The sequence below is a fragment of the Kogia breviceps genome, chromosome 14 (assembly GCF_026419965.1).
Source record: "Kogia breviceps isolate mKogBre1 chromosome 14, mKogBre1 haplotype 1, whole genome shotgun sequence".
Lineage (NCBI taxonomy): Eukaryota > Metazoa > Chordata > Mammalia > Artiodactyla > Physeteridae > Kogia > Kogia breviceps.
Window position 1 is genome coordinate 84,290,778 of NC_081323.1, and position 26,735 is coordinate 84,317,512.

General features: G+C 54.9%; 2 protein-coding genes across 2 annotated transcripts; both read left to right on the top strand.

The window, feature by feature from the left end:
* The first annotated feature begins 393 nt into the window (after positions 1–393).
* TSC22D4 (TSC22 domain family member 4) lies at positions 394–11,115 on the top strand. Its single transcript, XM_059037459.2, has 5 exons — positions 394–1,070; positions 1,501–2,542; positions 4,847–5,013; positions 9,949–9,997; positions 10,433–11,115. The coding sequence occupies exons 2-5, from the start codon at positions 1,781–1,783 to the stop codon at positions 10,640–10,642; spliced, it is 1,188 nt and encodes a 395-aa protein (XP_058893442.1). The 5' UTR covers positions 394–1,070; positions 1,501–1,780; the 3' UTR covers positions 10,643–11,115.
* Positions 11,116–12,227: 1,112 nt separating this feature from the next.
* On the top strand, positions 12,228–15,179 carry SPACDR (sperm acrosome developmental regulator). Its single transcript, XM_059037463.2, has 3 exons — positions 12,228–12,368; positions 12,637–12,963; positions 14,714–15,179. Exons 1-3 carry the CDS (start codon positions 12,315–12,317, stop codon positions 14,945–14,947), a joined length of 615 nt encoding a protein of 204 aa, XP_058893446.1. The 5' UTR covers positions 12,228–12,314; the 3' UTR covers positions 14,948–15,179.
* Positions 15,180–26,735: the final 11,556 nt, after the last annotated feature.

The following is a 26,735-nucleotide window of genomic DNA, read 5'->3' on the forward strand; positions in this document are numbered from 1 at the left end:
AGATATTTGGGGTATAGACGAAACAAGATTGAGTTTCAATTGTGAGTTGACAATTGTTGAAACCCCTTGCTGGGTCCCTAGGGGTTCATTTTACCATTCTCTCTAGTTTGGGGCATGTTTGAAAAGTGTCATAAGGATCCACTTGAAAAAATAAGGACCGGGGAGAAAAACAGTATCTTCCTCGTACGGTTGCTGTGAAAACCAGCGACGATATGACAATAACAGCTGCAGCGGCACCAGAACAATTTACTGGGCGCTTATGGAGTGGCAGGCACCCAGCGGGCTCCTGGTAAGTTCCTCCCCACTCTTCCGTGCGTCTGTAGGCCAATGGCAGCAAGTGCTTACAAGTAAGGGAATCCCGGGCCTCCCCGCAAACTCCTCCCCTTTCTCTCCGCCCTCCGCGGCCCCTCCCTCCGAGGAAGAGCTGGGCTGGGGCCCAGCAGGTGTGGGGTTAAGGCGGCCTGTCCCGGGCCCCTGGAAGAGCAGCGGCAGCGGCAACTGCACGAGCAGTGGCGGGGGCAGACGTGGCCCCGGGCCAGCTGGCTGGGAGCCCCAGGAGCGAGAAAGGGCGGAGGAAGGGGAGGAAGAGGGGAAAGAGGAGGAGGAGGAGGAGGAGAGGAGCAGTCAGCAGGCCCGAGGAGGCAGGACTTCCTGGCGTGGGGGTTGTCAACAGCCCCGAAAGAGAAAGACCGAGAGGAGCGGAGAGAGACCCAGCGGTGCCACGCGGGAGGAGACTTGGGAGAGCCACTCGCCGCGACGACCACCGAGGCGGCTCCACCTGCAGGCTCGGGGTCTAAGCCGCTCCCTCCCGCATCGGTCCGCAGACCCTTGGGGCTTCGGAGGCCGCGCCTGGGCTCCGCCAAGGAGGCGGGGGTTCCTTCTTTTCTGGACAGCAAACTTTCCGCGGAGATGCCTTGCGGGGCGAGGTGCGGCCCCCGAAGAGGACCGGCCAGCCTCTAATTGCCTCCTGCGCCCGCGAGCTGCTGGGGCCAGGAGGCCCCGGGGAAGGGACAACCCAACATCTTAGGCGGCCGGGACCCCCGGCCCAGCTCGGTGGCCGCGGCCGAGAGGTAGGGCTCTGGGTTGGGCGGAGCGCCGGGGCTGCGGGGCAGGGCCTGCCTCAGGGATGGGGGAGCTGGGGTGCGGGGGGCCTCGGTGGCCCAGCACAGGCCTCCCGGCGGCCTGGCCGGGCTGAGGAGCGGCTTCACTCCTGTTCACCCAGGCCTTGGAGCCGTTGCACTTGGGACGACTTGGGTCCCGTGAGTTTGAATCCCTGCGAGAAATGCCCAACTTTGGGTCTGGGCCGCCTCTTCCTGCTCTCTGCGCCCGCCCGGATCTGTGCCCTCTGCTCTGGTCTCTGTCATTTCTGTCTCTTTGTCTCTGGCGGTTTCCCCTTCCTCCCCCCATTCCGCTCCCCAGAGAGGAAGCCCCGGAGGTGGCCTGCCCACTGCTTTCTCACACATTCTCTCTCTGTCTCTCTCTGTCTCTCTCTCTTTCCAGTTTGCAAACTCAGCTCTGGAGTTCGGCGGTGGCAGCGACAGCAGCAGGGAAAACCTGCCCCTGACCCCCCAGCTCCCGCCGCCTCCCCTACCCTGTTCTCCCTTCACCAGCCAGGCACCCCCAGTTCCCGTAAGGCCTTTCTGCCATGTCGGACCCAGACATTCCCAGGGGCCCTGATGTCCCCACCATGTGGCCCCCCTGTTCCAGGGGTGCCTGAGCCCCTCGAAGAGCCACCACCGCCCCCCTGCCCACCTTGGCCCAGTCCTGAGCCCCAGGGACCATGAGTGGGGGCAAGAAGAAGAGTAGTTTCCAAATCACCAGCGTCACCACGGACTACGAGGGTCCGGGGAGCCCAGGGGGTCCAGATACCCCTGCCCTGCCGGCCCCCACTGGGCCCCCGCCCCGCCTGCCAAATGAGGAGCCCAACCCCGAGCCAGGGGGCAAGGGCACCCCCCGGAATGGCTCCCCACCGCCTGGGGCCCCCGCCTCCCGTTTCCGGGTGGTGAAGCTGCCCCAAGGCCTGGGAGAGCCTTATCGCCGAGGCCGTTGGACATGTGTGGATGTTTACGAGAGAGACCTGGAGCCTCCTAGCTTTGGCCGGCTCCTGGAAGGGATTCGAGGGGCCTCAGGGGGCAACGGGGGCAGGTCTTTGGATTCCAGGTTGGAGCTGGCCAGCTTGGGCCTGGCCGCCCCTACCCCACAGTCAGGCCTGTCTCAGGGCCCCACCTCCTGGCTCCGCCCGCCCCCCACCTCCCCTGGACCTCAGGCCCGCTCCTTCACCGGGGGGCTGGGCCAGCTGGCAGTGCCCGGCAAGGCCAAGTTGGAGACAGCCCCCCTGTCAGCCTCCCTGCCCCAGCAGCGCCCCCCAGAGGCCGGGACGGGGGATAGCGCGGGCATTTCCCGGGCTCCCACGCCCCTGCCCTCTTTGAGGGTAGAAGTGGAGGCAGGGGGCTCAACAGCGGGGACCCCTCCACTGTCGCGTGCGAAGGATGGAGCTCTGCGGCTGAGGATGGAGTTGGTTGCTCCAGAGGAGATGGGGCAGGTAAGAGCTGGGTTCAGGGTTGGGGGAGACAACTGAGGGGTGGTGCTTGTCCATTTCGACCTTGGCCCCCACTTCCATACTGACCTCTCCCCACTCCATTGTCACCTGTCCGTCGCATCAGACAGCCCCGTCTTTTTTCTTCCTGCCCTCTCACTTGGAAGTCCATTCCTGGTCCTCACATGGCCCTTGTTTTCTCTCTTAGCCCCCTCTTCCCCACGTTCTGCACTTTCTTTCTCTTTGCTCTTTCATTTGTTGCCTTTGGCCCGAGCCTCCATCTCCAGGTGGCCCAGTCCTGTCTCTCCATCATGGAGATGAGACCTCCTCACTTTGGCCTTCACCTTCTGTCTTGGTCTCGCTTCTTCACGCATGAGGGTGGAGGCCCCAGGCCGGGCTGGGGTAGTTGGGCCTGCTGGGGTTGGGAGGGAAGGACAAAAAGCAGGCATTCCACTGTAAATCTCTCCTTTGCAGTCCCGTCTCCAGTTGGGGTGTGTGGGGGGGTCTTCTTTCCACTCACCACCCCCCCAGCCCCACCTCCAGCTTTGTCCCAAGACAAACTTCTCCAAGACATTGAAGAATTGGGTGGGGGTGAGGGAACCCATTACAAGGACGGGACATTGGCTGGTTTGTCCTTTCTACCCCCAGTTGTCAGTCTCAGTTCCCTGCGGCTGGGTCTCTCCAGGATCAGTCACTGGGGGTGGCCACCATGCAGTGGGAGAGAGGTGGGGAGCAGCCGAGAAAGAGTTAAATCCTTTGCTCATTCTGCTTCCTGCCTCCAAAAGAGGAACAAGTCTGGCCTGGGGGGCAGGATGCCTGGGTCCTTGGGGTGGGGGGTGGGCAGCAAGGGATGTTGGATGTGTCTGTCCTGAAGGAGAAAATAACACGTTGGATGCAGGAGGGAAGGCAGGTAGTGTGAGGGTGAGAAGTTTTCCCCTTCCTGGCCTTGGGCACAAACCACAGTATAAAAATAACCTGAGACTGTGTGTCTGGGCCTTGTCAGGACCGGTCAGGACCGGCTCCCCTCACCCCCTCCTGGCCTCAAACTCACATCTCTCATGCCACCCCCCACTTTTCTTGAGTTCTTTCATTCAGTTCCTACCCCAGGGGAGAAGATGCGTTTCCTTTACTGGTCCCTGTCCACACATTCTTCCAAAGCAAGCTCCCTTTGCTCCCAGCCTCAGCTCTCTCTATCCTTAAGCCCTGCCTGAGCTTCCCTTAGGCCCACAGACCCTGCCCCTCTCCCCTCTGTGCCCCTAGTTCCCTTTCCTTCCCCCACATCCTGATTCCTTCCTGTGCCCCTACCTCTGTGCTGCTGTTTCCCTGCCGCAAAGTTTGTCTTCCTCCTACACTCCCCCATGCCACTTCTCCCCGGGTTGCCTCTGTCAGGGGCCTGGAGGAGGGCCGGGGGCACCACCTGGGCCCCCTTCCTCTGTTCTGTCCCGTCAGCCACCCTGGACTCTCTGTTCTTGGCTTTTTCCGAGAAGCTGGGGCCTCCTGGGGCCTCACAGAGGCGTCTTGTTCCTGTGGCCCCCGCCCTTTTGCAGCCACCCCCAGCGCCTGTTGGGCTGTGTGGGTCCACGCCCAGGCTCCGTCTCTCTCCATCTCCGTAACTGCTCCCCGGTCCCCAACTCCCAAGAGCCAAGCTCAGGAGCAGAACTTCACCTGAGTCCCTAGAAGTTTGAGAGGAGAGGCTAGAATGGGTAGAGGAGGGAGGAGGGGGGAGGAGGTGGAGGACCAGTTTCTGAGGATTCATTCATTTTACAAATGTCTATTGAACAAACTACAAGCTCTGCCCTCTGGAGCTTACCTTCCAGCAGCAGGGAGGCAAAAATACTTTAATTTCAGATAATATTAGGGGCTATAAAAAAAAATAGAACAGTTCAGTGGAATTCACGAGTCACAGGATGGAGAGATGCCTCTCTGAGGAAGTGACATTTGAGTCGCCTTAAGAAGTCAGGTAACAGAAGGCACAGTCTCTGACTGGCCTCTGACTAGGGGTCCTAGTTCAGGTGGTGAAAGGGTACTGGAGTGCAGACCAGAGCTCCTCTCCGATACCCCATGAGCCACTTTTTGGAAGCCACTCACCCAGTTCTCAGGATGGGTGCTGTTTCCCTTGTCTCTAGTACCTCCTTTCCCAGAGCCGGGGGAAAGAGGGGCTGCGGGGGCAGGATGCCTGGGTCCCTTGTCTTCAGAAGACAGGGGGTGTGTGGGGAGAGTGGGGGAGGGAGGAAGACTGCTAGGCAAGTTGTAAGGTGGCTGGATCCTTTCTCTCACTCAGTGTGACAGTTCCCACCTGTCTGTCTCCAGGTGACCCCACTCGACTCTCGCCCCAGCTCCCCAGCCCTCTACTTCTTCCCCGATGCCAGTCTGGTTCACAAGTCTCCAGACCCCTTTGGAACAGCGGCTGCCCAGAGCCTCAGCTTCGCCCGCTCCATGCTGGCCATCAGTGGCCACCTGGACAGTGATGACGATAGGTAGGTGGGCTCCGGTTCCCCACCCTGCACCTGGGAAAGCTGAGTGAAACTGCCTGGTAGGTGTCCTTCCCCCTACGTGAACTTGGGGAGGATCTCTTAAGCTGAGAAGCCTGGCCTGGGTATAACACACTGGGCAAAGCTGATTTGAGACCTACTCCCTCTCTGTGGAGAGAGCTGGGTGGGACTCCCTGGCTTAGGACTGTCAAATGGTAGACTTTTTTAGAGTTTGAAGGGAGTCATTGTTGTCAAATTCCAGAGCTCTTGCAGATTTAGCGATCATCTGGCCAACTCTAAGAATTTACTGGCAAATGTTCAGGAGACCAGAATAGGGAGTTGGTCTCCTCCCAGTTCTCCCTCTCCCTACTGAGGGGAATGGGACTCCTGCAGAGTCCACGCAGACTACTTTAGGATCCCGGGACCTCTGGTACCAAGAAAGCATGTCCTTAAGGTTCGGTTCTCTGTGCTAGGATCACCATGGGGGCTGAGCACTCCCTGGAGGCCAAGGCCAAGCCAAAGCCGTGGAGAGGCTGGCTGTTGGTCACAGGGAAGGCACAGGAGAGCAGGATCTCCTGGGGTTTGCCCTTCAGGGGAGAATGCCCTGTTCATGGCACCGTGGGCAGAACTTCCTGTTTTGAGGGCCAGATTTCAGTGTAGCAAAGTCAGCGAGCTGAAAGGGGAGGAACAAAATCGCGAGTCAGATGGCCAAGCTGCTCCCTTCTGGCTGTGGACTGATAGGAACGTAGGAGAGGGACCAGGAGAGGGACCAGGGAGTCGCCACTTTTATTTTGGAGGGAGGAGTGGGACTTCCGGTTCGAAGCCTGGGGGGGGAGGGACTTCCTGTTTGGAAAGCACTAGGGGGCGGGGCTTAGTGGGAAGAGGGGGACTTATTTCAGCGGAGTCTCTCCTTCCTGCCTTCCAGTCACGTGGCGACTCCCCCCCCCATCTCCAGTCAGGCACTGAGGCCTTGGGGGTGGCCAGAGAGGAAAGAGAAGGGGGGATAGGGGTCGGTGGGATGGAGGGCCGAGGGGCCTGGTGGAGGCACTTGGAGAATGAGGGACAGAGCAGGGGTGGGCAGGGCCGCATCTGAGCTCTCTGCTCTAAGGAATGTGTGAGGTGTGAGGTCGGCCAGGCCCGGGAGAGTCACCTGCCCCCATCGCTGCTATTCTCAGCGCTTCCCACCTGCTCCCCCTCCCACTTGGGAGGTTCCCTGGCAGGGAGGGCTCCCTGTCCCTCCCCAACCCCTGTTGATTTGAGAGGCCAGCTTCCAGCTTTCTCTTAGAGAGTTCTGCCTCTAGAAGCCTCCTGAACTCTATTCTTTTGGCTTGTCCCCTCCTTCTCCTCCTCCCTCTGTCTCACCCCCTCAAACACCCCAGTCTGACCGGTCCACCTCCCAGCCTCCACTTTACTCTGCTGAGCTCCAAGCCTCTGGGGCTCAGGCCCAACCCCTCGTGCTCCACCCTGCTGGGCCAGCGTGTTTGGGCTGGGCCACCTCCTTGGCCCCCTGGAATGGGGCGTGTAGCCCCCACCTCACCTCTCTTGGTGTGCCGGGAGCTGGCAGAACAAGGTCTGAGTGGCATGGGACCTCCCTTTTGAGAGGGAAAGTGGGCTGGGGTATTAAGTGCCTGGATCCCAGATGGGGAGTTGGGGATGCCCGACCAATCCTAAATCTGGGGATGGGAGAACAGAGGGTACATGGTGAATTCATGCCCCCAACAGGGCCTGGCAGTTGGGAGGTACTTGAATAAGTGGATGGATGGATGCATGAGGGGATGGTTGCATAGGTGGGTAGATGGCCAGCATGTGGGATTCAGGCATTACAGGGAATGAATTCCAGGAACTCAGGAAAGAAAAGATATGTTTATCCAGTGCTTCCTTGGAGTCAGATGTTACCTCTTATCCCACATAATTCTAAGAGCAACCCCATGATCCCCACCTTCCAGATGAAGAAACAGAGAGGAGGAAGGTTTTTAGAAACTTGCCCACCGTCACCAGCTAGTAAGTGGCAGGACTGCTGTTGGAGCCTGGGTCGGACCCCAAAGCCACTTTCTCTCCCCTCTCCTACTGGAATGCCTGTGTCTCAAGAGAAGAGGAGGAAGCAAACATCTCTGGGATGCCCTTTGTCTCCAGGACAGAGGCAGGGACAGCTCTCCCAATCTGGGCAAAGAGCCATCCTCCCCCCACCCTCAACAGATCCAGGAGGGAGTGTAGACGGGGCAGCCAGGCTCCTGGGGGCTCATCAAAACACGGTGAGGGAGCAGGGCTGGCCCTTGTCCCCGGCATCAGAACCTCCCCACCTCTCCCAGATGTCCTGTTTCTTCATCTGATCCTCAGTTTGAGGCTGTTTCATTTGACCTTGAAAAAGGAAGGCCAGCCTCTACAGCCGTCCTTGCCCCAGGACGTAAGAGTCCTGCAGGGCCGGAGTCCCCAGGTGTGCATGTCGTGCTCTGCACAACTCCAGGGGGCGCCACTCACATTTGAAGTCACTGTTGACACTTGAAGTCATGACAGTTTTCGAGAAGATGACAGTAAGTCTTGAAAATTTTATTCTGACTCATACAAAGTTGCTTTGGGGGCTTGTGGTGAAGGCTGATCCCATCCAGTCAACCCCAAGCTTCCCACTCCTGACCCTGCTCAGGGATTCCAGTCCTTCTCTCAGGGGTTCTCAAAGGGAGGGCCTGGGTTGCCAGAGTCCTGGTCCCTCGAAGTGTTAATGTTAGAATGTGCCAGTGGAAAGTGCCGTCAAAAACTCCAGCGCTAGGCAAACAGGAGATAATCATCTATCAGCCGACAAATGTTTATTGTTGTATTATTCCTTTATTTCTGGCAAGAAGGAACAATTTACTTGGCATCTTTACTGAGTGTTCGCCAGGCAAGGCCAGTGTCCCTTTTCGTGTGAATGTGCCCCTCTTTGGTCTCTGTGTGCCTGTGCGTACCGGTGGTTGGGGGGAGAGTTCTGTGGTGGCCCAGTCTCCACCCAGGTGTCTCGGTTCGAAATAGCTTGAAAACTGCTTTGGCGCTCCAGCTGGCTGGCCTCCCTCTGCTCTCAAACTTGTTTCCTCCCCCAACCCCCAGGAGTCCCAGGTGTCCTCCCCCAGCCCATCCTGTCCTGCCCTCTCGGGCCTGGTCACCCTCTCGGTTACTCCACCTGTCAGCGCCTTCTGCACCCAGAGCTTGGATGGGAAATGGAAAATTCCCAGTGCCCTCGTGCTCCCTTCCTGGCTGCAGGGCCTCATCCAAGGGTCACCTTGGATTGAGCGCTAATTCCCCCCCACAGGAAAGCAAGTTGGAACTGACAACCAGGAGAGAGGGCTGGCCAAGGGAGCACAAGGGCGAGGGAGGCGGCATGTTGGGGCCATCTTCCCTGAGAGGGGCGAAACTGGGCGCTGGAGGTCAGGACTGGTGATCCTGCGGTACTGGGAGGCGTAAGTGGAGGGCTGGCCCCGGGACCGGACCGAGGCAGCTGAGGCAGAAGCTGGACAGGTGTGGTTGGTGAGCCGCAGGGTGAGGCAGGAGCCTGGGGCCTGAGTGGTGGGGAGAGGGAGCTTTGGAGGAGAGGACAGGGTGCGAACGAAGGACGGCGCAGGTTCTGGGACCCAAAGCCTGGGCCTGGGGACCCTGGAGCCAGGCCTGAGTCGACCTCTGGTGGCCACTTGATAAACTGCAGCCAGACCTGCTCTCCCCTCCCTGTCTTCCGTTCCCAGGACTCTTCAAAGCGCCTGCACCTATTCCCAGTATCCCACCTCCAGCCTCACCTTCTCACCTGTCCTTATGCCCTCGCCCCCTCCAAGATCCCAGACACCAGACTCGGGTCCCAGGTCCATAGGCTGTACTCGTCTTTCAGGCTATGTTTCTGTTGCCATGGTAACTTTCCCGTTCCTCCTCACCGGCGGCGTGTGGGAGGAGGGGAACTCTCTGGCTAGGCCCCAGGGGTCATCCCTGATGTGGGCTTTGTGTTTCAGGGAGGTGCTCGTAATCCAGGGAACACACCCCACCCCATCGCCTTCACTCCCTTTCTTACCTCCCGCCTGAGAGCAGCTGAGGCCTTGAGGGAGGCCAGTGTTCACCCAGAGGGGGCAGGATGGGCTCAGAGGTGGGAAGAGGGCTCCCGGGGCCAGGCTGTCCCTCACCCTTCACACCCTTCCCTGCCCCAGGCCTCTGGCCCTGCAGCCCCTCCCCGACTCGGCCCCCCAGCTGACTGTCCTCAGCCGGCCCCCCTCCCCTCCGCTCTGGGATTGGTGCCAGGGTGAGAAGGGGACACTGGCGCTGACCGTGTCTGGGAATTCCCGCCCACCATGGAGCCGGCGGGAGGGGGTCCCCGTGTCCCTGAGGAGCCAATAGCAGCCAGGCTTTGCCCTGGGGAGTGGTATATAGCTTTCAGGCCAGCACCCCCTAGGCACTGTCTCCTTTCTGCCTGCCTGGCACCAGCCAGACTCTGCTCTGCCCGGGGGGCTTTGAGCCCCCCAGGCAGTCCTTATGATACAGCTCTCTCCCTCTGGGGAGGCCCAAGGATCCTTTCCCCTTGGGGATGGCCCAGCCAGGGGTCTCAGTCAAGTCCCTGGTGTCCTCGTATGAGACCCTAGTGGTGGGGATGGCTCCGGGGCCTCCCCGGAAGAGGGGCTGTGTCTCCTCTCCCTGTTCCCCTCGGGGAGCATCCCCCATCCGAGGGGCGTCTGGACCCCCACCCCACCGGGGCCTGGGAGGGCCCGGGCAGCGGCCCTCACCCCGCCGGGGGATGGACAAAACCCTCCTCTCCCTGATTCTCTACTGTCACAGGTACAGGCAGGGTGTGGGTGGGAGGCTGCGGCAAATGGGGCTTGTGGAGGAGGCCAGAGCCTGCTCTGAGAAGCACCCGGAAGGCAGCAGGCTGGGGTGTCCAGACACCTGGCTTGGCACCTGCTCCTCCTCCTTACCTCTCGTCTCCCTGTGTCTCTCCAGTGGCTCCGGAAGCCTGGTTGGCATTGACAACAAGATCGAACAAGCCATGGTAAGAGAAGCCATCTTGGTCCCAGCAGGTCCCGCTCATGTGCTGATGCCCAGGCCCCTGCCTCCGTTGGCCGGCCCAGTGCTCCATCCCTGCTGTCCTCGTTATTAGGGAATACTGACTTGCACTCCTCGACCTGCTCCCAGCTGGGTTCCCTGGGGTCCTTGGCCCCCTCCTGAACCCTTGGCATACCTTGCTTCCTAGCCTGCCCCTGGCCCCTGTCTCTGTCTTTGAGCCCTGACCTTGCCTCTGTCCGGCATCCTTGCCCATCCCGATACCGCCTCCCCTGCACCCTCCCTGTTTGACTTCTTCCCCAGTGGTCCCCCGTCCTCTGGGAGCAGGAGGACCTCCCACGCCTGGCTCCTCAAGGCACAGGGCAGGGGATGAGGTTGGGGTGGCCTGGGACCCCTGACGCTTTGCCTGTCCCTGGACCCCCAGGACTTGGTGAAGTCCCACCTCATGTTTGCGGTCCGGGAGGAGGTGGAGGTGCTGAAGGAGCAGATTCGGGACCTGGCCGAGCGGAATGCCGCGCTGGAGCAGGAGAATGGACTGCTGCGTGCCTTGGCCAGCCCCGAGCAGCTGGCCCAGCTGCCTTCCTCGGGGGTCCCGCGGCTGGGGCCCCCAGCGCCCAATGGGCCCTCAGTCTGAGCCTCCCTTCCTTCACAATGTGCCTTTGGGGGCCGCCACAGCTGCTAGGCCTTGAGCCAGCTGCCTGCCCCCTCTTCCTATGCAGCTTTAATGCCCCCTGATCCCCGGGGATGGGAGTTGAAGGCTCAGAAGTGGCCTGTCCCCCGCCCTTCCTTGATCTCCCCATAGTGCCCAGGGACTGGGCTGGGGCATCCCTAGACATTGATGGAGGAGGGAGGGCATCAGGACAGGGTGTTAGATGGAGCCCCCCTCCTCCCTCCCTAGGGGTCAGTGTTCTGGGACCCGCCCCCCCCTCCCGGCAATAGGTGGCTTGGGGTTGTTGGAGGCTGCCTGGCAGACATCCCCACCTTGTTCCCTGGAGTGCCCCCCTCTCCTCTGCCCAGGGGAGGGAGTACGGAAAGTATCTGCAAGTTCTGGGATTCAGGTTGTTATTAAAATAATAATTATAATTAAAAAATCCGAAGAAACTTGAATCTGGAGGTTGGCATCTCATTGCTTGTGTCCAGATGCGGGACGGGCACCGGTAGTTTCCACCTGTGGGAGACAAACGTGAGGCTGTGGGCTTCCCTGGAGAACTTGTCCAGACTGCGGAGGTTTAATGTGGCTCAGGGTGGAGGTGCGGAAGGAAAAGCGAGCCAGCGGCCTGGGTCCTGCGAAGGGGCAGGCGAGGCAAGGTGGCGGGGGCGGGGGCCGTGGGCCCACGTGCTGGTGGGGGACAAGAGAACAATGGAGCCTTTGGTGATTGTGCAGGATCCACCCCCAGCTTCCCAGCGTGTCCCCTCTGCGGGCTAGATCCGGGTGGCTGCTTGGGGGTGGGGCGGGGGGCCCTGAATGGGCCCCTTGTCTCAACGCTGGGTGTGGGCCAGGCTCCCTGGGCACATGGTGCCCTCGCCAGGCCTGGCCGGCCTCTGTGGCCTCCACCCCCAGCTGGCTGAGGACGGGGCTCTGTGGGTGAGCAGGCCCCTCCCTGACAGCCTCGGCTCCGGCCCAGGCGGAAGAGGCAGGTAGGGAGACGGACCCCATCTAGCGGGGAAGCGGGGAAAGCAGCAGTCTCCACTTTAGGAGAACCCCCGGCCCCACTAGGGGGGACCTGCTGAGACTGGGATCCTGGAGGCTGACCTGGTTTGGACTCCCCGCCCTGTGGCTCCCTAGATTTATGACTCGGGCAGGTTCTTTGGTTTTTCTGAATCGCAGCTTCCTCCTGGGTAAAATGGTACTGACAATGATACCTACTTGGAGGGCAACTGGGAGGGTTACATGACATCAGACATGGGAAATGCCCAAGGAGTACCAGGCGCTCCATAAATGTTAGTTTGCCTTCCTTGGATTCGGGGGAAGGAGGGCCGAGGGCGCAGGCATTGTCTCCGGGGACCCTGGAAGGGTCTTGGGGGTTGGGGTCAGGGCCAGGCAGGCTCTCACAATGGGCTAGAACTCTCCCTCCCTCTGGGTTCTCATCCACTTTGATTCCTCTCCCTGTCCCAGGGAGGGGAGGAAGGGCCTAGGATGAGTCACTGGGGGGATCTTTCCTCCTGGATTCTCTATGTCTTCACTGCTGTGCTAGAGGCTCCCCAGAGACCCCTGAGGTGGCGGCCACTGGCCTGCAGCCTGTCCTCCTCCCCACTGAAATAACTGCTGGTTCTGCCCCCTACTTGGGGCTTGGGTATCGGGAGCAATGGTTGTGGTCGTGAGGTTCTTCCGAAGGATTTGGCGCAAGATTAGTCGCTGGGTGAGTTTCAGGGATCAGCCCCTTCCTCTTGCCCTGCTGGGGTGGGAGGTGCTGATCAATGACCTCCAGGTCACAGAAACCCGCGCTTCCTCACCTGGCCTCCCTCCTCTCCTGGCTACCTGTGGCCAAACAAGACGGAGAGGGAGGTGGTGAGGGACAGGACAGCTGGGGAGGAGGCCCCTTCTCCTCTGGGCCTTCCCTCCTCCTGACTGTTATCTTTTGCTCTGCCCCTCTCTTCTGTCTCTCCTCTCCCTGTCTCGGTTCTTAGGTTTTCTTCTGGAAACGCAAAGCTAAGTCAACCATCGTAGAACACACCGACTCCAAGAAAAATGAGTTGAAGGTGGAGAAGACTTCCAAGGTGTCTGAGACTTTCAAGTTGGTGGAGTCCCCCAAGGAGGCTAAGGTCTCCAAGATGGATGTGTCCTCCAGGGTGGCTGACCCCTGCATGTTGGCCAAGACCACCGCGGATGGGGCTGCAGTGGAGGCGGGCCATGGGCAGAGATCGCTGTTGCAGCTGCCCCGGACTGCCGTCAGATCTGTCTCCACGCTCATGGTCTCCGCCCTGCAGTCTGGCTGGCAGCTGTGCGGCTGGAAGGTCAGCACCTTGTCCCCCTTGTCCCCAGCAGCACCCCCCTCCTATCCCCCATGACTCATTCACGCTGGTGGGAATGTAAAATGGTGTGGCCACTCCGGAAAAACAGTGTGGTCAGTTCTTTTAAAACTAAACATGCAGTTATCACATGGCCCAGTGATTGTACTCCTGGACATTTATCCCAGATAAATGAAATTTTATGTTCACACAAAAATCTGTACGTGAATATTCATAGCAGCTTTATTCATAAGAGCCCAAACCAACCCAAATGTCCTTCAATGGGTGAGTGGTTAAACTGTGATGTATCGTGGAATGATACTGCTCAGCCATAAAAAGGAACAAACGATTGATACAGGCACAACTTGGATGGATCTCAAGGGAATTATGCTGCGTGAAAAACAACCAATCCCAAAAGGTTATATATCGTACAATTCCATTTATACTATATACCATTCCAGAAATAACTAAATTAGAGAAGTGGGGATCCAATTAGTGGTTTAGTGGTTGCCAGGGGCTGCACATGGAGGGAGAGACGGGGGAGGTGGGTTGGTTATAAAAGGGCAACATGAGGGATCCTTGCGATGATGGAAATCTCCTGTATCTTGACTATGGTAGTTGGATACATGAACCTGCACATATCATGTAAAATTGGGAAGAATTCAACACACACACACACACACACACACACACACACACACGAATACAAGTAAAACTGGAGACATATGAATAAATTCAGATCAGTGGATTGTATTGATGTCAATATTCTATGATACTACTAGAGTTTTGGAAGATTTTACTATAGGGGGAAAATAGGTAGAGTATAAGTACTCTATTATTTCTCACAAGTGCATGTGAACCTACAATTAGTCAAAATTTTAATTTAAAGAAGGAAGTGTCTAGATCACTACCAAGTCCGTTTATTTTGGTTTTGAATTAGGTATTACTGCATTAATAATAATTTTTGAAAGTTCACCTGGGGAATTCCTTGGCGGTCCAGTGGTTAGGACTTGACTCTCTCACTGCCGAGGCCCAGGTTCACTCCCTGGTCGGGGAACTGAGATCCCACAAGCCGCGCGGTGTGGTCAAAAATAAAATAAAATAAAATATTCTGGGCCGGGAGAGAGGCATCAGGTAGAACAAGTTAATGGATTGGAGTGATATTTAAGAGGTAGAAGTGTTGTCCCAAATGGTTGATTGCATTATGGTGAGGGGCGAGGGAGAGACAGGCGTGAAAACAGGCTGGAGCCATTCACTGGAAGGAGAGCCGACCTAGGGGAGAAAGTAACGACTTCAGGGCGTTGGGACAGGATGAGTTGAAGTGTCAGAGGGACATCTGCAGGGAGACGTCTAGGAGGCAGTGGGATATACAGGCCTGGAGGTCAGGCGAGAGCTTTGGGTTGGAGACAGAGTTGGGGGTGTCATTCTGGCCTTCATTTTAATGCACTCTCCATGGAACCCTAGTAGGGACTCAAAGGTGGGTCAGACATGGTCCCTGTCTTCCAGGAGCTTGCATGCTGGTACTGAAAACAGATGAGTCCGCAGAACAAATAGTGCATAAAATGTGGTATGACAGGGTGAACACAAGAGTAGAGACAGGCCGAGAAGGCTTCCTGGAGGAGGCGTTGCCCAAGCTGAGGCTTGACAGAGCAGGTGGAATTAGACAAGCCTTTGCCGTTTTATCTGCAGGTGGTTCCACCAGTGGTTTCCCCCTAGAGCAAGCTGTTCATCTGTGCTCATCTTCTCTCTTTCACAGTCATCTGTGAGTTCTACCTCAGTCACCTCCCAAATGAAGACCGGGTCCCCTTTGGAGTCGAGAGGGACTGAGATACTGCAGGAAGTGTACCTGGTGCTGTGGGCCGTTCGGAAACAACTGCGGCAGCTGGCGCGCAGGCAGGAGAGGCGGCGACGGCACCATATCCGGGCCCACACCTGTCCCCAACCTGACCCAGTTCAGGGCTTGAAACAGGATTCCCAGAGTCCCCTCTAGGGGGGAACCCCACATCCTCAGAAAGCCCCCACCTCACTCTTAGGTAAGGTTGATAGGAGAGGTTAGGGCAACAGGCCAGGAGTTGTGCGTGAGGAGGAGTTTTCATACCGTCACCTCTCATCGGGACCCCAAGGCCTGGCCTGAGGTCCCACGTACTCCCCTTCATTCCTTTTATTCAATTTGTAAAAAATTACCCAAATGTTGGGAAATAAATATCGGATATTTCTGAGTAGAGGTAGAGTGTGTTTGTGGATGGCCCGAGGTACTGAGGGGAACTTGGGTGGGATACGGAGGGGCATCTGGGGCGCCGGCCCAAATATGTGTGGGAGTAACGGGGCAGGGGGTGGTGGCGGGCAGGTCCCCCACCCCCCACTTTTAGGGGCTGCGTTGCCTTTGGCAACTGTGCCGGGCCAGTAACGATAGTCTCATCCTCATCGGCACCGGTTCATTGAGGACATGCTGGGTACCAGGTGCTGAGCCCGGGCTCTCGCTGGAAATCCTACAAGACAGACTGTTGCAGATGTTACGGGACTTGTCCAGGGCCCTACGGAGAACGAGACTTCGCTGGAAATTCCGCCTCCGCAGCTGGTCCACTGCCCTGCCTCTCTGGCGCTCCTGGGCTCGGCCATGGCGAGGGTCAGGGTCCCTCACTTGGCGGACGCGGACACGCATCAGGCTCTGTGGGCCCCGCCCCTGCCGAGGGCGACCGAAAACTACATCTCCCAGGGTTCCCAGCGGTGAGGCTGGGCCGCTGGGCGCAGAGGGCCCGGGCCTGGCGCCGGCAGGGTCGCGGTCGGAGAGCGCGGGAGGGTGTCTGCCTGGCGCCGCGGGAGCAGCGGCGGGAGACCGTGGCGATCTGGTGCGAGGTTGGGGGGCGGGGGCAACACGAGGGGAGACCGTGGAGCCTCAAGTCCCCTCTCCGCCTTAGCCTGCCCTCTTGCCAGGCCACGCGAGGGCGCAGAGGTGGCTCCCCGAGGAAAAGCAGGGATATTTCACGAGACGGTAAAATTCAGGGATGTCAGAATTCACAGGGCTTGGAGGTGGGGAAAGGTGTAAGGGTTGACAGCCGCGCCCGAGCCTAGGGGGCAGCAGAGGCCCTGGGAGCGGGGGCGGGACGGCTGTGCTACTGGGTCTTGCTCACCAAGAAGTTAGGTGTGAGCAGGAGGCGGTGGGCGTGAGCAAAGCTGGGAGCCGGTGGGGAGCAGCAGGGATGGTTTGCTGGAAGCGCCCAGTTCACTAGAAAAGTCGGCAAACTCTCCTCCTGGCCCCCAACCCCACCCCCCGCAGCTCCGGCAAAGTTGGACACCATTGCTGGGAATTTGAGTGACCTTTCCCAGAAGTCTGGAGCAGCCCCCGGCTGCCCTGCCCAATGCCCTACAGCTCTGCTACCCTGAGCCTGTTAGCTGTGCACCGCACCCCAACATTTACAGCTCTCGTAATACCACCCACCACTTATTAAACACCTACTGTGACTATTTTTATGTCTTGTTCTAAGTACTGTAATTCTTACAGTGGCTTTCTGATGAAGTATTATCACTTCCATTTTTTAGAGAGGAAAACCGAGGGACAGAAAAGTCATGTTTTAAGGTCGAGCAGCTTTCATTCATCCAACGAATGTCTAGCTCACACAGGACATGTTACATACATGTTACATAGCAGGTGTTCAATACATGAATGTGGTGGCTTCTCCAGGAGTCAGTTCTGAGGTTAGCCTGAAGCCAGTCAGGCCCTCAAAACATTTTAATACACAGTGGCTCAATTCTGGGGCTTTCAATCACCAATTATTCACCACATCTCCATTGTGTGCCGGGAACTGTTCTGGGGCTGAACAGGCCATGGTGGGTCTGTCCCAGGAAGCCTGGAGGATTAAGGGGTCCCAGTGTTTTGGAGTAGTGCCTCACTGTCTAAGGTCCAGAATCAGCCCCTCCAAATCCTTAGAGATATGCTCCTCTTCCTATTTGGGACCTAATAGGAAATTTCAGTGAGAGGAGGGTAGGAAGGCTGGGTGCCCCTGATGGTCACTAGTAAATAGCCTTGTAAGTAGCTACAGGCCCAGGAGCCAATGGGCTTGAGGTTGTGGGCTTGTGGGAAGGAATACACCTCCCATTTTTCTCTGGCTTCTTCAGCGTCTTCAGGATGTAAGGGGAGGAAAGGAAGAAGGTGAGTTCAGCCAGCAGCCAGGGGAGCTGCTGGCACCTTCCACCATCTCTCCCTCCCCAGACGTGATGGAGTCCTGTCTGGGCTTGGCCAAGTGGGGGCAGGAAACTCAAACTCGTGGGAGAGAAATCGACGGGACGGAGGGGGAAAGTCCATAGAACTTGCTTTTCCTAGATGTCCCAGTGCACCCAGGCAGCCTCCTTCCTCCCCATCCCAGGTAATCTAGTCCAGAGCCCTGGAGAAGGCCCGTGTTGGGACGTGAGGACAAAATTCCCAACTGGGGGGAAAGCATATAGGATCTCCTGGGGTGGAGATTTGTGTGGGGGGTGGGATTCTTACCTACCCAGCCCTTTCTTGGTAGAGAGCAGTGGGGGACAGTGTGACCCCTGGGGAAATCTTCCTCCTGATGGGTCTTTTTTTTTTTTATTGGCCGCGTTATGTCTTCGTTGCTGCACGCGGGCTTTCTCTAGTTGCGGAGAGCGGGGACCACTCTTTGTCGCGGTGCGTGGGCTTCTCATTGTGGTGGCTTTTCTTGTTACGGAGCATGGGCTCTAGGCGCAAGGGTTTCAGTAGTTGTGGCATGCAGGCTCAGTAGTTGTGCCACATGGCTTAGTTGCTCCACGGCATGTGGGAAGTTCCTGGACCAGGGCTTGAACCTGTGTACTCTGCAGTGGCAGATGGATTTTTTTTTTTTTTTTTTTTTTTTTTCCCAGTACGTGGGCCTCTCACTGTTGTGGCCTCTCCCGTTGTGGAGCACAGGCTCCGGACGCGCAGGCTCGGTGGCCATGGCTCACGGGCCCAGCCGCTCCGCGGCATGTGGGATCTTCCCGGACCGGGGCACGAACCTGTGTCACCTGCATCGGCAGGCGGACTCTCAACCACTGCGCCACCAGGGAAGCCCGGCAGATGGATTCTTAACCACGGTGCCACCAGGGAAGTCCCCTGATGAGAGCCTTGAGCAAAAATCCCACCTTGGCCAAAAAAAAAAGAAAAAGAGAAAAAAGAAAAAAAGGGACTTCCCTGGTGGTCCAGTGGTTAAGAATCCGAGTTTCCATTGCTGGCGGTGCAGAACTGCTGGTTGGGGAACTAAGATCCTGCATGCCACGTGGTACAGCCAAAAAAAAAAAGTCTCGCCTTGGCAGCTCGGTGCTTTATGTCCACCTAAAGGGGTGGGATAGGGAGGGTGGGAGGGAGGCACAAGAGAGAGGAGATATGGATATATATGTATATGTATAGCTGATTCACTTTGTTATACAGCAGAAACTAACACAACATTGTAAAGCAATTATACTCCAATAAAGATGTTAATTTTAAAAAAAAGCTCGCCTTGGACACCTTGCCCACCTTGCCCTCCTGTCCCCATCAGACCCCAAGCACTTCCCCTCCCCCAAGGCTGCTGGACTCCATGAGGCAGAGGTGGTAGGGCTATAGGTGGGCCCAGCTGGGACCAGGGGTCTTGATTTTCAATTCCCACCCATCCTAATGGGGCAGGGGGCCCTGGAAGTGTGAGGAGCAAAGGAGAGTGCTGGTTCCAGATGCCCCTGCTCTGTCCTCAGTCCTGCCTCATCTCCCCTCCACCCCTTCATCATCAGATTTCCTGAAAATGTCAGATCTCTTCTTTTTCCCTGGGATCCCCCTACAATCTGTTCATCACACAGCAAAACACGTCACTGCCTGGCTTAAACCTTCCAATGGCTTTCCATCGCCCTTGGGGAAAAACCCAAATTGTCCCCTTTGTTTAAAATGCCCTTCTCTCAGATCTCGTCACGGTGGGCTCCTTGCCCCTCTGGATTCTGTACAGACGTCGCTATGTCTTTGTGGACTCTTTCCCCGACCACCAGACCTACAGATTGGGAGAGAGCCACTGGCAAGGTCATCCTCTATCTCTCACACCATGTTTTATTTTTTCATGGGACTTAACAGTATCTGAAATTAGCATACTGATTTGTTTACCAGTATACTTGGGTGGCAGCAGTGGAATGCAGTAGTTAAGAGCATGGGAGGTGGTTTAAGCGAACACTTCCTTGCTGTGTAATCTTGGGTAAATTGGTTAACCTCTCTGAGCCTCGGTTTCCTCGTTTGTGAAGTGGGACATGGTAGTAGTACTGGTGTCATAGGTCTGTCATGAGGGTCAGGGAGGTTACAACTGGCACACACCGTAAGGGCTCAGTAAATGTTATGTGCTATTATGATGCTAACGGTTATGATCTATGGTTTATGATTATTATCTCCGTGGCCTAAAACGGTGCTGAATGAATCAGAAAGTAAACCTTCACCTAGTGCGTGGGAAGCACTTTCCAAACAGCTCTCTGGTGGAGGGAACGCCAGTTTTGGAAGTGACAAAGAATGCCGTGTGCCATGAGGAACAGGAAGAGTACTTGAGAGAGAGAGTCGGGAGATCCTGGTCCTGGTCTCAGTCATGCTGCCACTTTGCTGTGGGACTCTGGTGAACCCCTCTCCTTTTTTTTTTTTTTTTTTTTTTTGCGGTACGCAGGCCTCTCGCCGTTGTGGCCTCACCCGTTGCAGAGCACAGGGTCCGGACGCGCAGGCTCAGTGGCCATGGCTCACGGGCCCAGCCGCTCCGCTGCACGTGGTATCCTCCCGGACCGGGGCACGAACCCGCGTCCCCTGCATCGGCAGGCGGACTCTCAACCACTGCGCCACCAGGGAAGCCCACCCCTCTCCTTCTTGAGGCCTCAAGCTCTTCAGATAAAATGATGGGTTGAAGCGACTGGTTGATCTGTCCCCAGCCAGCTTCCAGGGGGTTCCAGTCAGGTCCTGTGCTCCCTTTATCCGCTGCATGCCCTTCAGGGTTGGGGACACATGGTGCCTCTAGCTCCCTCAGCTCTGCTTGCTAACAGTTCAAAGCTGCCACAGAGAGAGTCGACCCAGGGTAATTAATATATTCTTGGTTTAAGCCTTTGAACCCAGAGACAAAGTCCCAGCCCTGGACACCGGATCATCTTTCTACCCCTGTCCTTCCCTCCCCTTCGGCCTCATCCACGTTCGTGTTTGAGCCCTGGGGGAGGAGAGCCAGTCCTGAGCCCCACTGTGGGCTGGACAAAGGCATGAAGGTCTTGGCCTCAGACACGCAGGCAGGGTGTGTGTACAGCTGGAGGTACACACGTGGATGTGCCTCTGTGTACTTGTGGGTCTCTGTAGTTATATTTTAACTTGTTCCTCTTTCCTCTCAGGAGTGGCGGGACTGCGATTGATTAGAGGAAAAGGTTGTAGGATGGCAGGGCTGGCATTCTCTACCCTCTACCTAAGGGAAGATGTCACCTGTCAAATGAGATGTTAGTCTCTAGGACTGCTGTAGGGCTAGCTGCCGTTGTCTACCCCTCCCCCCAAAATAGGCACATGGTTCCCCAGGACTTGAGGGAGGAGGGGGATGAGAGGGGAGCACCTTTGGGATTCAGAGGGCTGGAGCTCTTCCAGGGGGCCAGGAGGGCTGCAGGCCTGGGAGCAGGTGTTTCTGGTGGTGGCCTCATGCTGAGTCCTTTGTCCCCTGGGTCATTGCTGCCCAATTTGCCAGCGCTGTCTACTCCTTACTGGAGCTGCCTATCTGCTCACTGGGTCAGTCTTGGGGGACAGGGTAGACTGGCTGGTAAGACCTCCAAGGGAGGGGCTCTTTTCTTCCCTTCTCTGTCCTCTTTGTTTCAAAAGCTGAGCCCACCTGCCCCACACCTGTCTCCCAGCTCACCTGGGATGCCGTGTCTGTCTCCCTGCTAAAGCTGAGTCCTGGCCTTCTGCCCGGCTCCCTTTCCCTCAGTTCCTCCTGGAGCAGGTGGCTGCAGAGGGGCAGGTTTTAGAAGGTGGGGATTGGTCTTTTTGTGTTGAAGGAGGAGTCTGTGCCTCGTGTAATGAGGTGTGTGGTGGGCTGGGCTTGTCCAAGCTGGGGCAGATGGGGCCCTTAAGGTTGGTTCCCAGGGTGCTGGGAGGTCTGCACCACCCTTCTCTGGATTTCTCTCCTCCCTCCTTCTAAGTTTAAGACCCAGTTGTTTTTCTTTTACCGTTTATATGCTCTGACAATTTTTCTAGTCTTTTCTAGAGACCCACAGAGTTTAAGAGTTTGCATTCTGGAGCCAGACTGCTGGGTTTTGAATCGTGACTCTGTCACTCACTAGCTCTGTGGCCTTGGGCAAGGTGCTTAACCTCTCTGTGCCTTAGTCACCTCACCTATAAAATTGAGATGATCTGGGAATGATGTGAGAATTTAATGAATGAATGCATCGAAAAAACTTAGAACAGTACTTGCTACATATTATGTGCTGTATACATGTTTGGTTTTGTTATTATTTCTTTGTCTAGAAACTCTAAATGTGAGAGGCATTGGCCCTTTATGATATGAGTTGCAAATATTTTAACAGTCCTCTGTTTTTTTTTTAACTTTGATTTAGAAATAACGTGGATTCATATGCAGTCGTCAAAAATAATAGAGCTCTTGTATACCCTTCATCTAGATGTTACTCAGTGATAACATCTTGCATAACTGCAGTACAATATCACCGCCAGGAAATTGACATTAATGCACTCCACTGACCTTATTCAGATTGCACCCATTTTACAGGTACTTATTTGTATATGTGTGTGTGTGTGTGTGTGTATTTAGTTCCATGTAATTTTATGACATGTAGGTTCCTGTGACCACCACCACCACAGTCAAGATACAGAACAGTTCCGTCAAAGGGATATCTTGTGCTGCCCTCTTATGTCCTTAGCCATATCTTTCCCTCTCCCCTCCCTAACCTTTGGCAACTACTAACCTGTTCTCCCTCTGTATAATTTTGTCATTTCAAGAATATAATATAAATGGAATCCTGTAGTACATAGCCTTTTGGGATTGGCTTTTTTTCATGCAACATAATTCCCTTGAGATTCATTCAAGTTGTGCATGTATCAATAACATATTCTTTTTTATTGCTGACTAGTATTCCATGGTATAGTTGTTCCACAGTTTGTTTAACCAGCCATTGAAAGACATTTGGGTTTTTCCAGTTGGGAGCTCTTCCAAATAAAGCTTCTACGAACATTTGTATGCGGATTTTGGTGTAAGTTTTCATTTCATGCACAAGAGTGCAATTGCTGGGTCACAAATTAAGTGCGTTTTTCATTTTGTTAGAAACTGCCAGGCACTTCCCTGGTGGTGTGGTTAAGAATCTGCCTGCCAATACAGGGGACACGGGTTCGAGCCCTGGCTGGGGACGATCCCACATGCCGCGGAGCAACTAAGCATGTGTGCCACAACTGCTGAGCCTGTGCTCTAGAGCCCACGAGCCACAACTGCTGAACCCGCGTGCCACAACTGACTGAAGCCCGCGTGCCTAGAGCCCATGCTCCGCAACAAGGGAAGCCGTTGCGATGAGAAGCCCGCGCACCTTAACTAGAGAAAGCCTGTGCACTGCAACGAAGACCCGATGCAGCCAAAAATAAATAAATACATTTATAAAAAAGAAAAAAAAGAAACTGCCATACTCTTTTCCAGAGTGGCTGTTTCATTTTACATTCCCATCCAGTGTGATGGATAATAAACGGTATAAGAAAAACAACTGGGTCTTAAACTTAGAAGGGAGGAGAGAAATCCAGAGAAGGGTGGTGCAGTGTGAGTCATCCAGTTACTCCACATCCTTACCAGCATTTGCTCTTATCACTATTTTTAATTTTAGCCATTCTGACAGGTGTGTAGTAATATCTCATTCTGGTTTTCATTTTCATTTTCCTAGAGGCTAATGCTGTTGAACATCTTTTCATTTATGTTCAAATAATTGCCATCCGTTTAGCCTCTTTTTTTTTTTTTTTTTGGCTGTGGCACGCAGCATGCAGGATCTTAGTTCCCCGACCAGGGCTTGAACCTGTGCCCCCTGCAGTGGAAGCGTGGAGTCTTAACCACTGGACCACCAGGGAAGTCCCCATATAGCCTCTTTCGTGAAATGTCTGTTCATGTGTTTTGCCCATTTTCTAACTGGATTGTTTGTTTGTTTGTTTGTTACAGTTTTGAGAGTTTAAAAAAATATTCTTTATATAGATATGTACTTTGTTGGAGATGTTATTTGCAAATATATTCTCCCATCTGTAGCTGCCATTTCATCCTCTTAGCAGGGTCTTTCACGAAGTAAAAAATTTTAATTTTGATGAGGTCCAATTGATCAAGTTTTCCTTTTATGGACTGTGCCTTTGGCATCAAGTCTAAGAACTCTTCCCCTAGGTGTAGGTTCTGAAGATTTTCATCTATTTTTTCCCCTATATTTTATAGTTTTGTATTGAAGTCTATGATCCATTTTGAGTTAATTTTTGTATAAGGTGTGAGAGGTTTAGGGCAAAGTTCATTTTTTTGCTTATGGATGTGCAACTGCTCCAGCACCATTTGTTGAAAAGGTCATCCTTTCTCCACTAAATTCCTATCACCCGTTTGTCAAAAATCAGCTGGATCTAATTCTGAGTTCTCTGTTCTGTTCCATAGATCCATATGTCTGTCCCTTGCCAATACCCCACTGCCTTGATTACTGAAGTAAGCCCTAACACTGGGTAGAGTGATTCCTCCCACTTTATTCATTTTAGCTGTTATTTTATTTTTCAAATATACAATACAGTATTATTAACTATAGGCACCATGCTGTACATTATATCCCCAGGACTTGTTTTATAACTTGAAGTTTGTGCCTTTGGACCCCCTTCACTCAGTTTGCCCACCCGCTACCCCTCTGCCTCTGGCAACCACCAATCTGTTCTCTGTATCTATGAGTTTGGTATTTTTCTTTTTCAATTCCACATATAGGTGAGATCATACAGTATATGTCTTTCTCTGTCTGACATTTCACTTAGCATAATGCCCTCAAGGTCCATCCATGTTGCTGCAAATGTCAGGATTTCCTTCTTTTTTATGACTGAATAATATATACATATTTTCATTATCCATTCATTCATCAATGGACACACTTAGGTTGCTTCCATGTCTTGGCTATTGTAAATAGTGCTGCAATTTATTTATTTATTTATTTTTGGCCGCATTGGTTTGTTTGTTTGTTTATTTATTTATTTTTGGCCGCATTGGGTCTTCGTTGCTGCGCGCGGGCTTTCTCTAGTTGCGGCGAGCGGGGGCTACTCTTCGTTGCAGCGCACGGGCTTCTCATTGCGGTGGCTTCCCTTGTTCCCGAACACGGGCTCTAGGCGCGCAGCCTCAGTAGTTGTGGCTCGCGGGCTTAGTTGCTCTGCGGCATGTGGGATCTTCCCGGACCAGCGCTCGAACCCGTGTCCCCTGCACTGGCAGGCGGATTATTAACCACTGCGCCACCAGGGAAGCCCAGTGTTTTTATTTCTTTTGGACCGATCTCCAGAAGTGGGATTGTTGGATCATATGGTAGTTCTATTTTTTTTTAAATTTTATTTTTTTGACCACGCCACGAAGCTTGTGGGATCTTAGTTTCCTGACCAGGGATCGAATCCAGGCCCACGGCAGTGAAAGCACCAAGTCTTAACCGCTGGACTGCCAGGGAGTTCCCTGGTAGATCTATTTTTAATTTTTCGAGGAACCTCTCTTTTCTACAGTGGCTGCACCAATTTGCATTCTCATCAGTGCACAAGGGTTCCGTTTTCTCCATGTCCTTGCCAACACTTGTTATTTCTTGTCTTTTTGATGATAGCCATTCCAACAGGGGTGAGGTTATTTTACATTCTTTTATTTTATTTTTTTACCACACAGATATAGTTTTGAAAATTTTTATGGGGTTAGATAGAGATTTCAGTGTAACTTGGAGCATGTCCTCTCTCCACTTAAGATCTTTTCAGGGCATCGTGTCGCATTTAGGATGAAATCCAAACTGCTTGCCTCAGCGCCTGGCTGTGGCCCCTGCCCACCTGCCTGGCCTCATCTCTCCAGGTGTCCCTTTGCAGTCACTTCTGCTGTGCCTGGCTAGTCTCAGTTCATTTCCTCTTGCAAATGCTGATTGTTCTGTTTTGAAAGTGGTACCCCCACATTTTTCACTTGGCTTGCTCTCATTCCTCCTTCGGATTTAGTCTCTAGCTACCTCAGAGAGAGGTGCCTTCCCTGAATTCCTGTCCCCCTGTCCCCTGGGCTTTGTTCAGGGCTGTGTTCCAGCGCTCACCCCAGCACAGTGCCGGGCATGCGCAGGGCAATGGGGTTCGGGGTAAGGAAGGATAACTCAGGTAGGTAGTATGTACCCCTGGGTCCTAGTCCGCTCACCCGATGGGGTCAGACTCCTTCCGTTTGGCGTCCTGTCTCTGGCTCCCCAACTGTGCTCCCTTTCCAGGCTGTGCTCCCCTGCCCAAGGGAACCTTTAAGACCCAGGGGCCAGTGAGGAGAGGCAGCAAGCTGGGGGCTGCGAGGAAGAGGCAGAGGAGAATGAGCACTGTCCCGAAGGGCTGCTGACCCCTGGGTCAGGCCCAGTCCGCAGAAGTAGGGGTTAGGGAATGACAAAGGAGAAACCCGCCTCTGAAGCAGACAGGAGTAGGAAGTCACAGGTGCGACCCCTCATCCCTAACAGCACACCTAGATTTGTTGCTTTCCTCACCACCCTGTCCTTCACCTGAGGGCCCCCTGAGATGTGCTATGCAGCTCTCCACCCCGTCAGCAGCTGTGGCTTGACCTGTGTGTCCCTGCCCCCAAGGAAAGGCTTCCCCCCTGGGGCCTGTCAGGGCAAAACCTCCAGGCAGCGGTGACCAGGTGCCCGGGCACCTGTGTGGCACCCCCCCCCCCTTTTCCTCTCAGGACCCCGTGGTCCTGTCTCCCTCCTGCTCTTCCTGTAACACCCAAGTGTCCTTCCTTCTCCCAGTCCCCGTGATCCAACCAGGAGACTCTGGAGCCAATCAGAGAGAAGTCAGGGCAACTTCCACTCCAACGTGAGTGGGAGCAAAGGAACGAGGGGTCAGGGCCACGTGAGGAATAGGCTTCTCTTCAAGAACTCTCTGGGCAGAAAAACTGGTACCCAGCAAAGTCAGTCTCCTGAACCTAAGGCAATGCAGGAGAGGGGGCTTCAGAGCCCCATCCTGCACTTCTCAGCAGTGCACGGGAGGCTGAGCCAGCCCAGCCTTTGGATTCAGAAAGACCTGGTTAAAATCCTGCCCTTCCCGGCTGTGTGACCTTGAGCAAGTGAGTTAACTTGTCTGAATCTCACTTTCCGTATCCGGGAAAAATGGGAAATATTTATTTCACATGGCTGTATGAATGTGAAGCGCCTTGCACAGGGCTTGGTACCCAGTGAACTGACAACAGGTGAAAACTCTTCTCCAAAATGTATCATTAAAGAAGCGGTTCTCCCAGTGTGGTCCTGGACCAGCGATATCAGCATCCCCGGAGACAGGTAGAAGTGCAGACCCTCAGACCCCACACCTCCTGAATCAGAAACTCTGAGGATGGGGCCCAGCAACCCATTTTAACAAGCCCACTGAAGTTTGAGAACTGCTGACACTTCGAATGAGAATGTGGACAATGAGATTCTGAAGCCTAGGAGACATCAGAACCACCTGGAAGCTCGTTAAAAATACAGATTCCTGGCCTCAAAGCCAGAGATTGAGATGGGACCTGGGAATCTATATTTTAACCTGCGATTAGTCTGATGGGGGACCCTGCTCCAGAGGCTGCCCTGGGGGGAGGTCATGGAAGGCACTTCGAGTC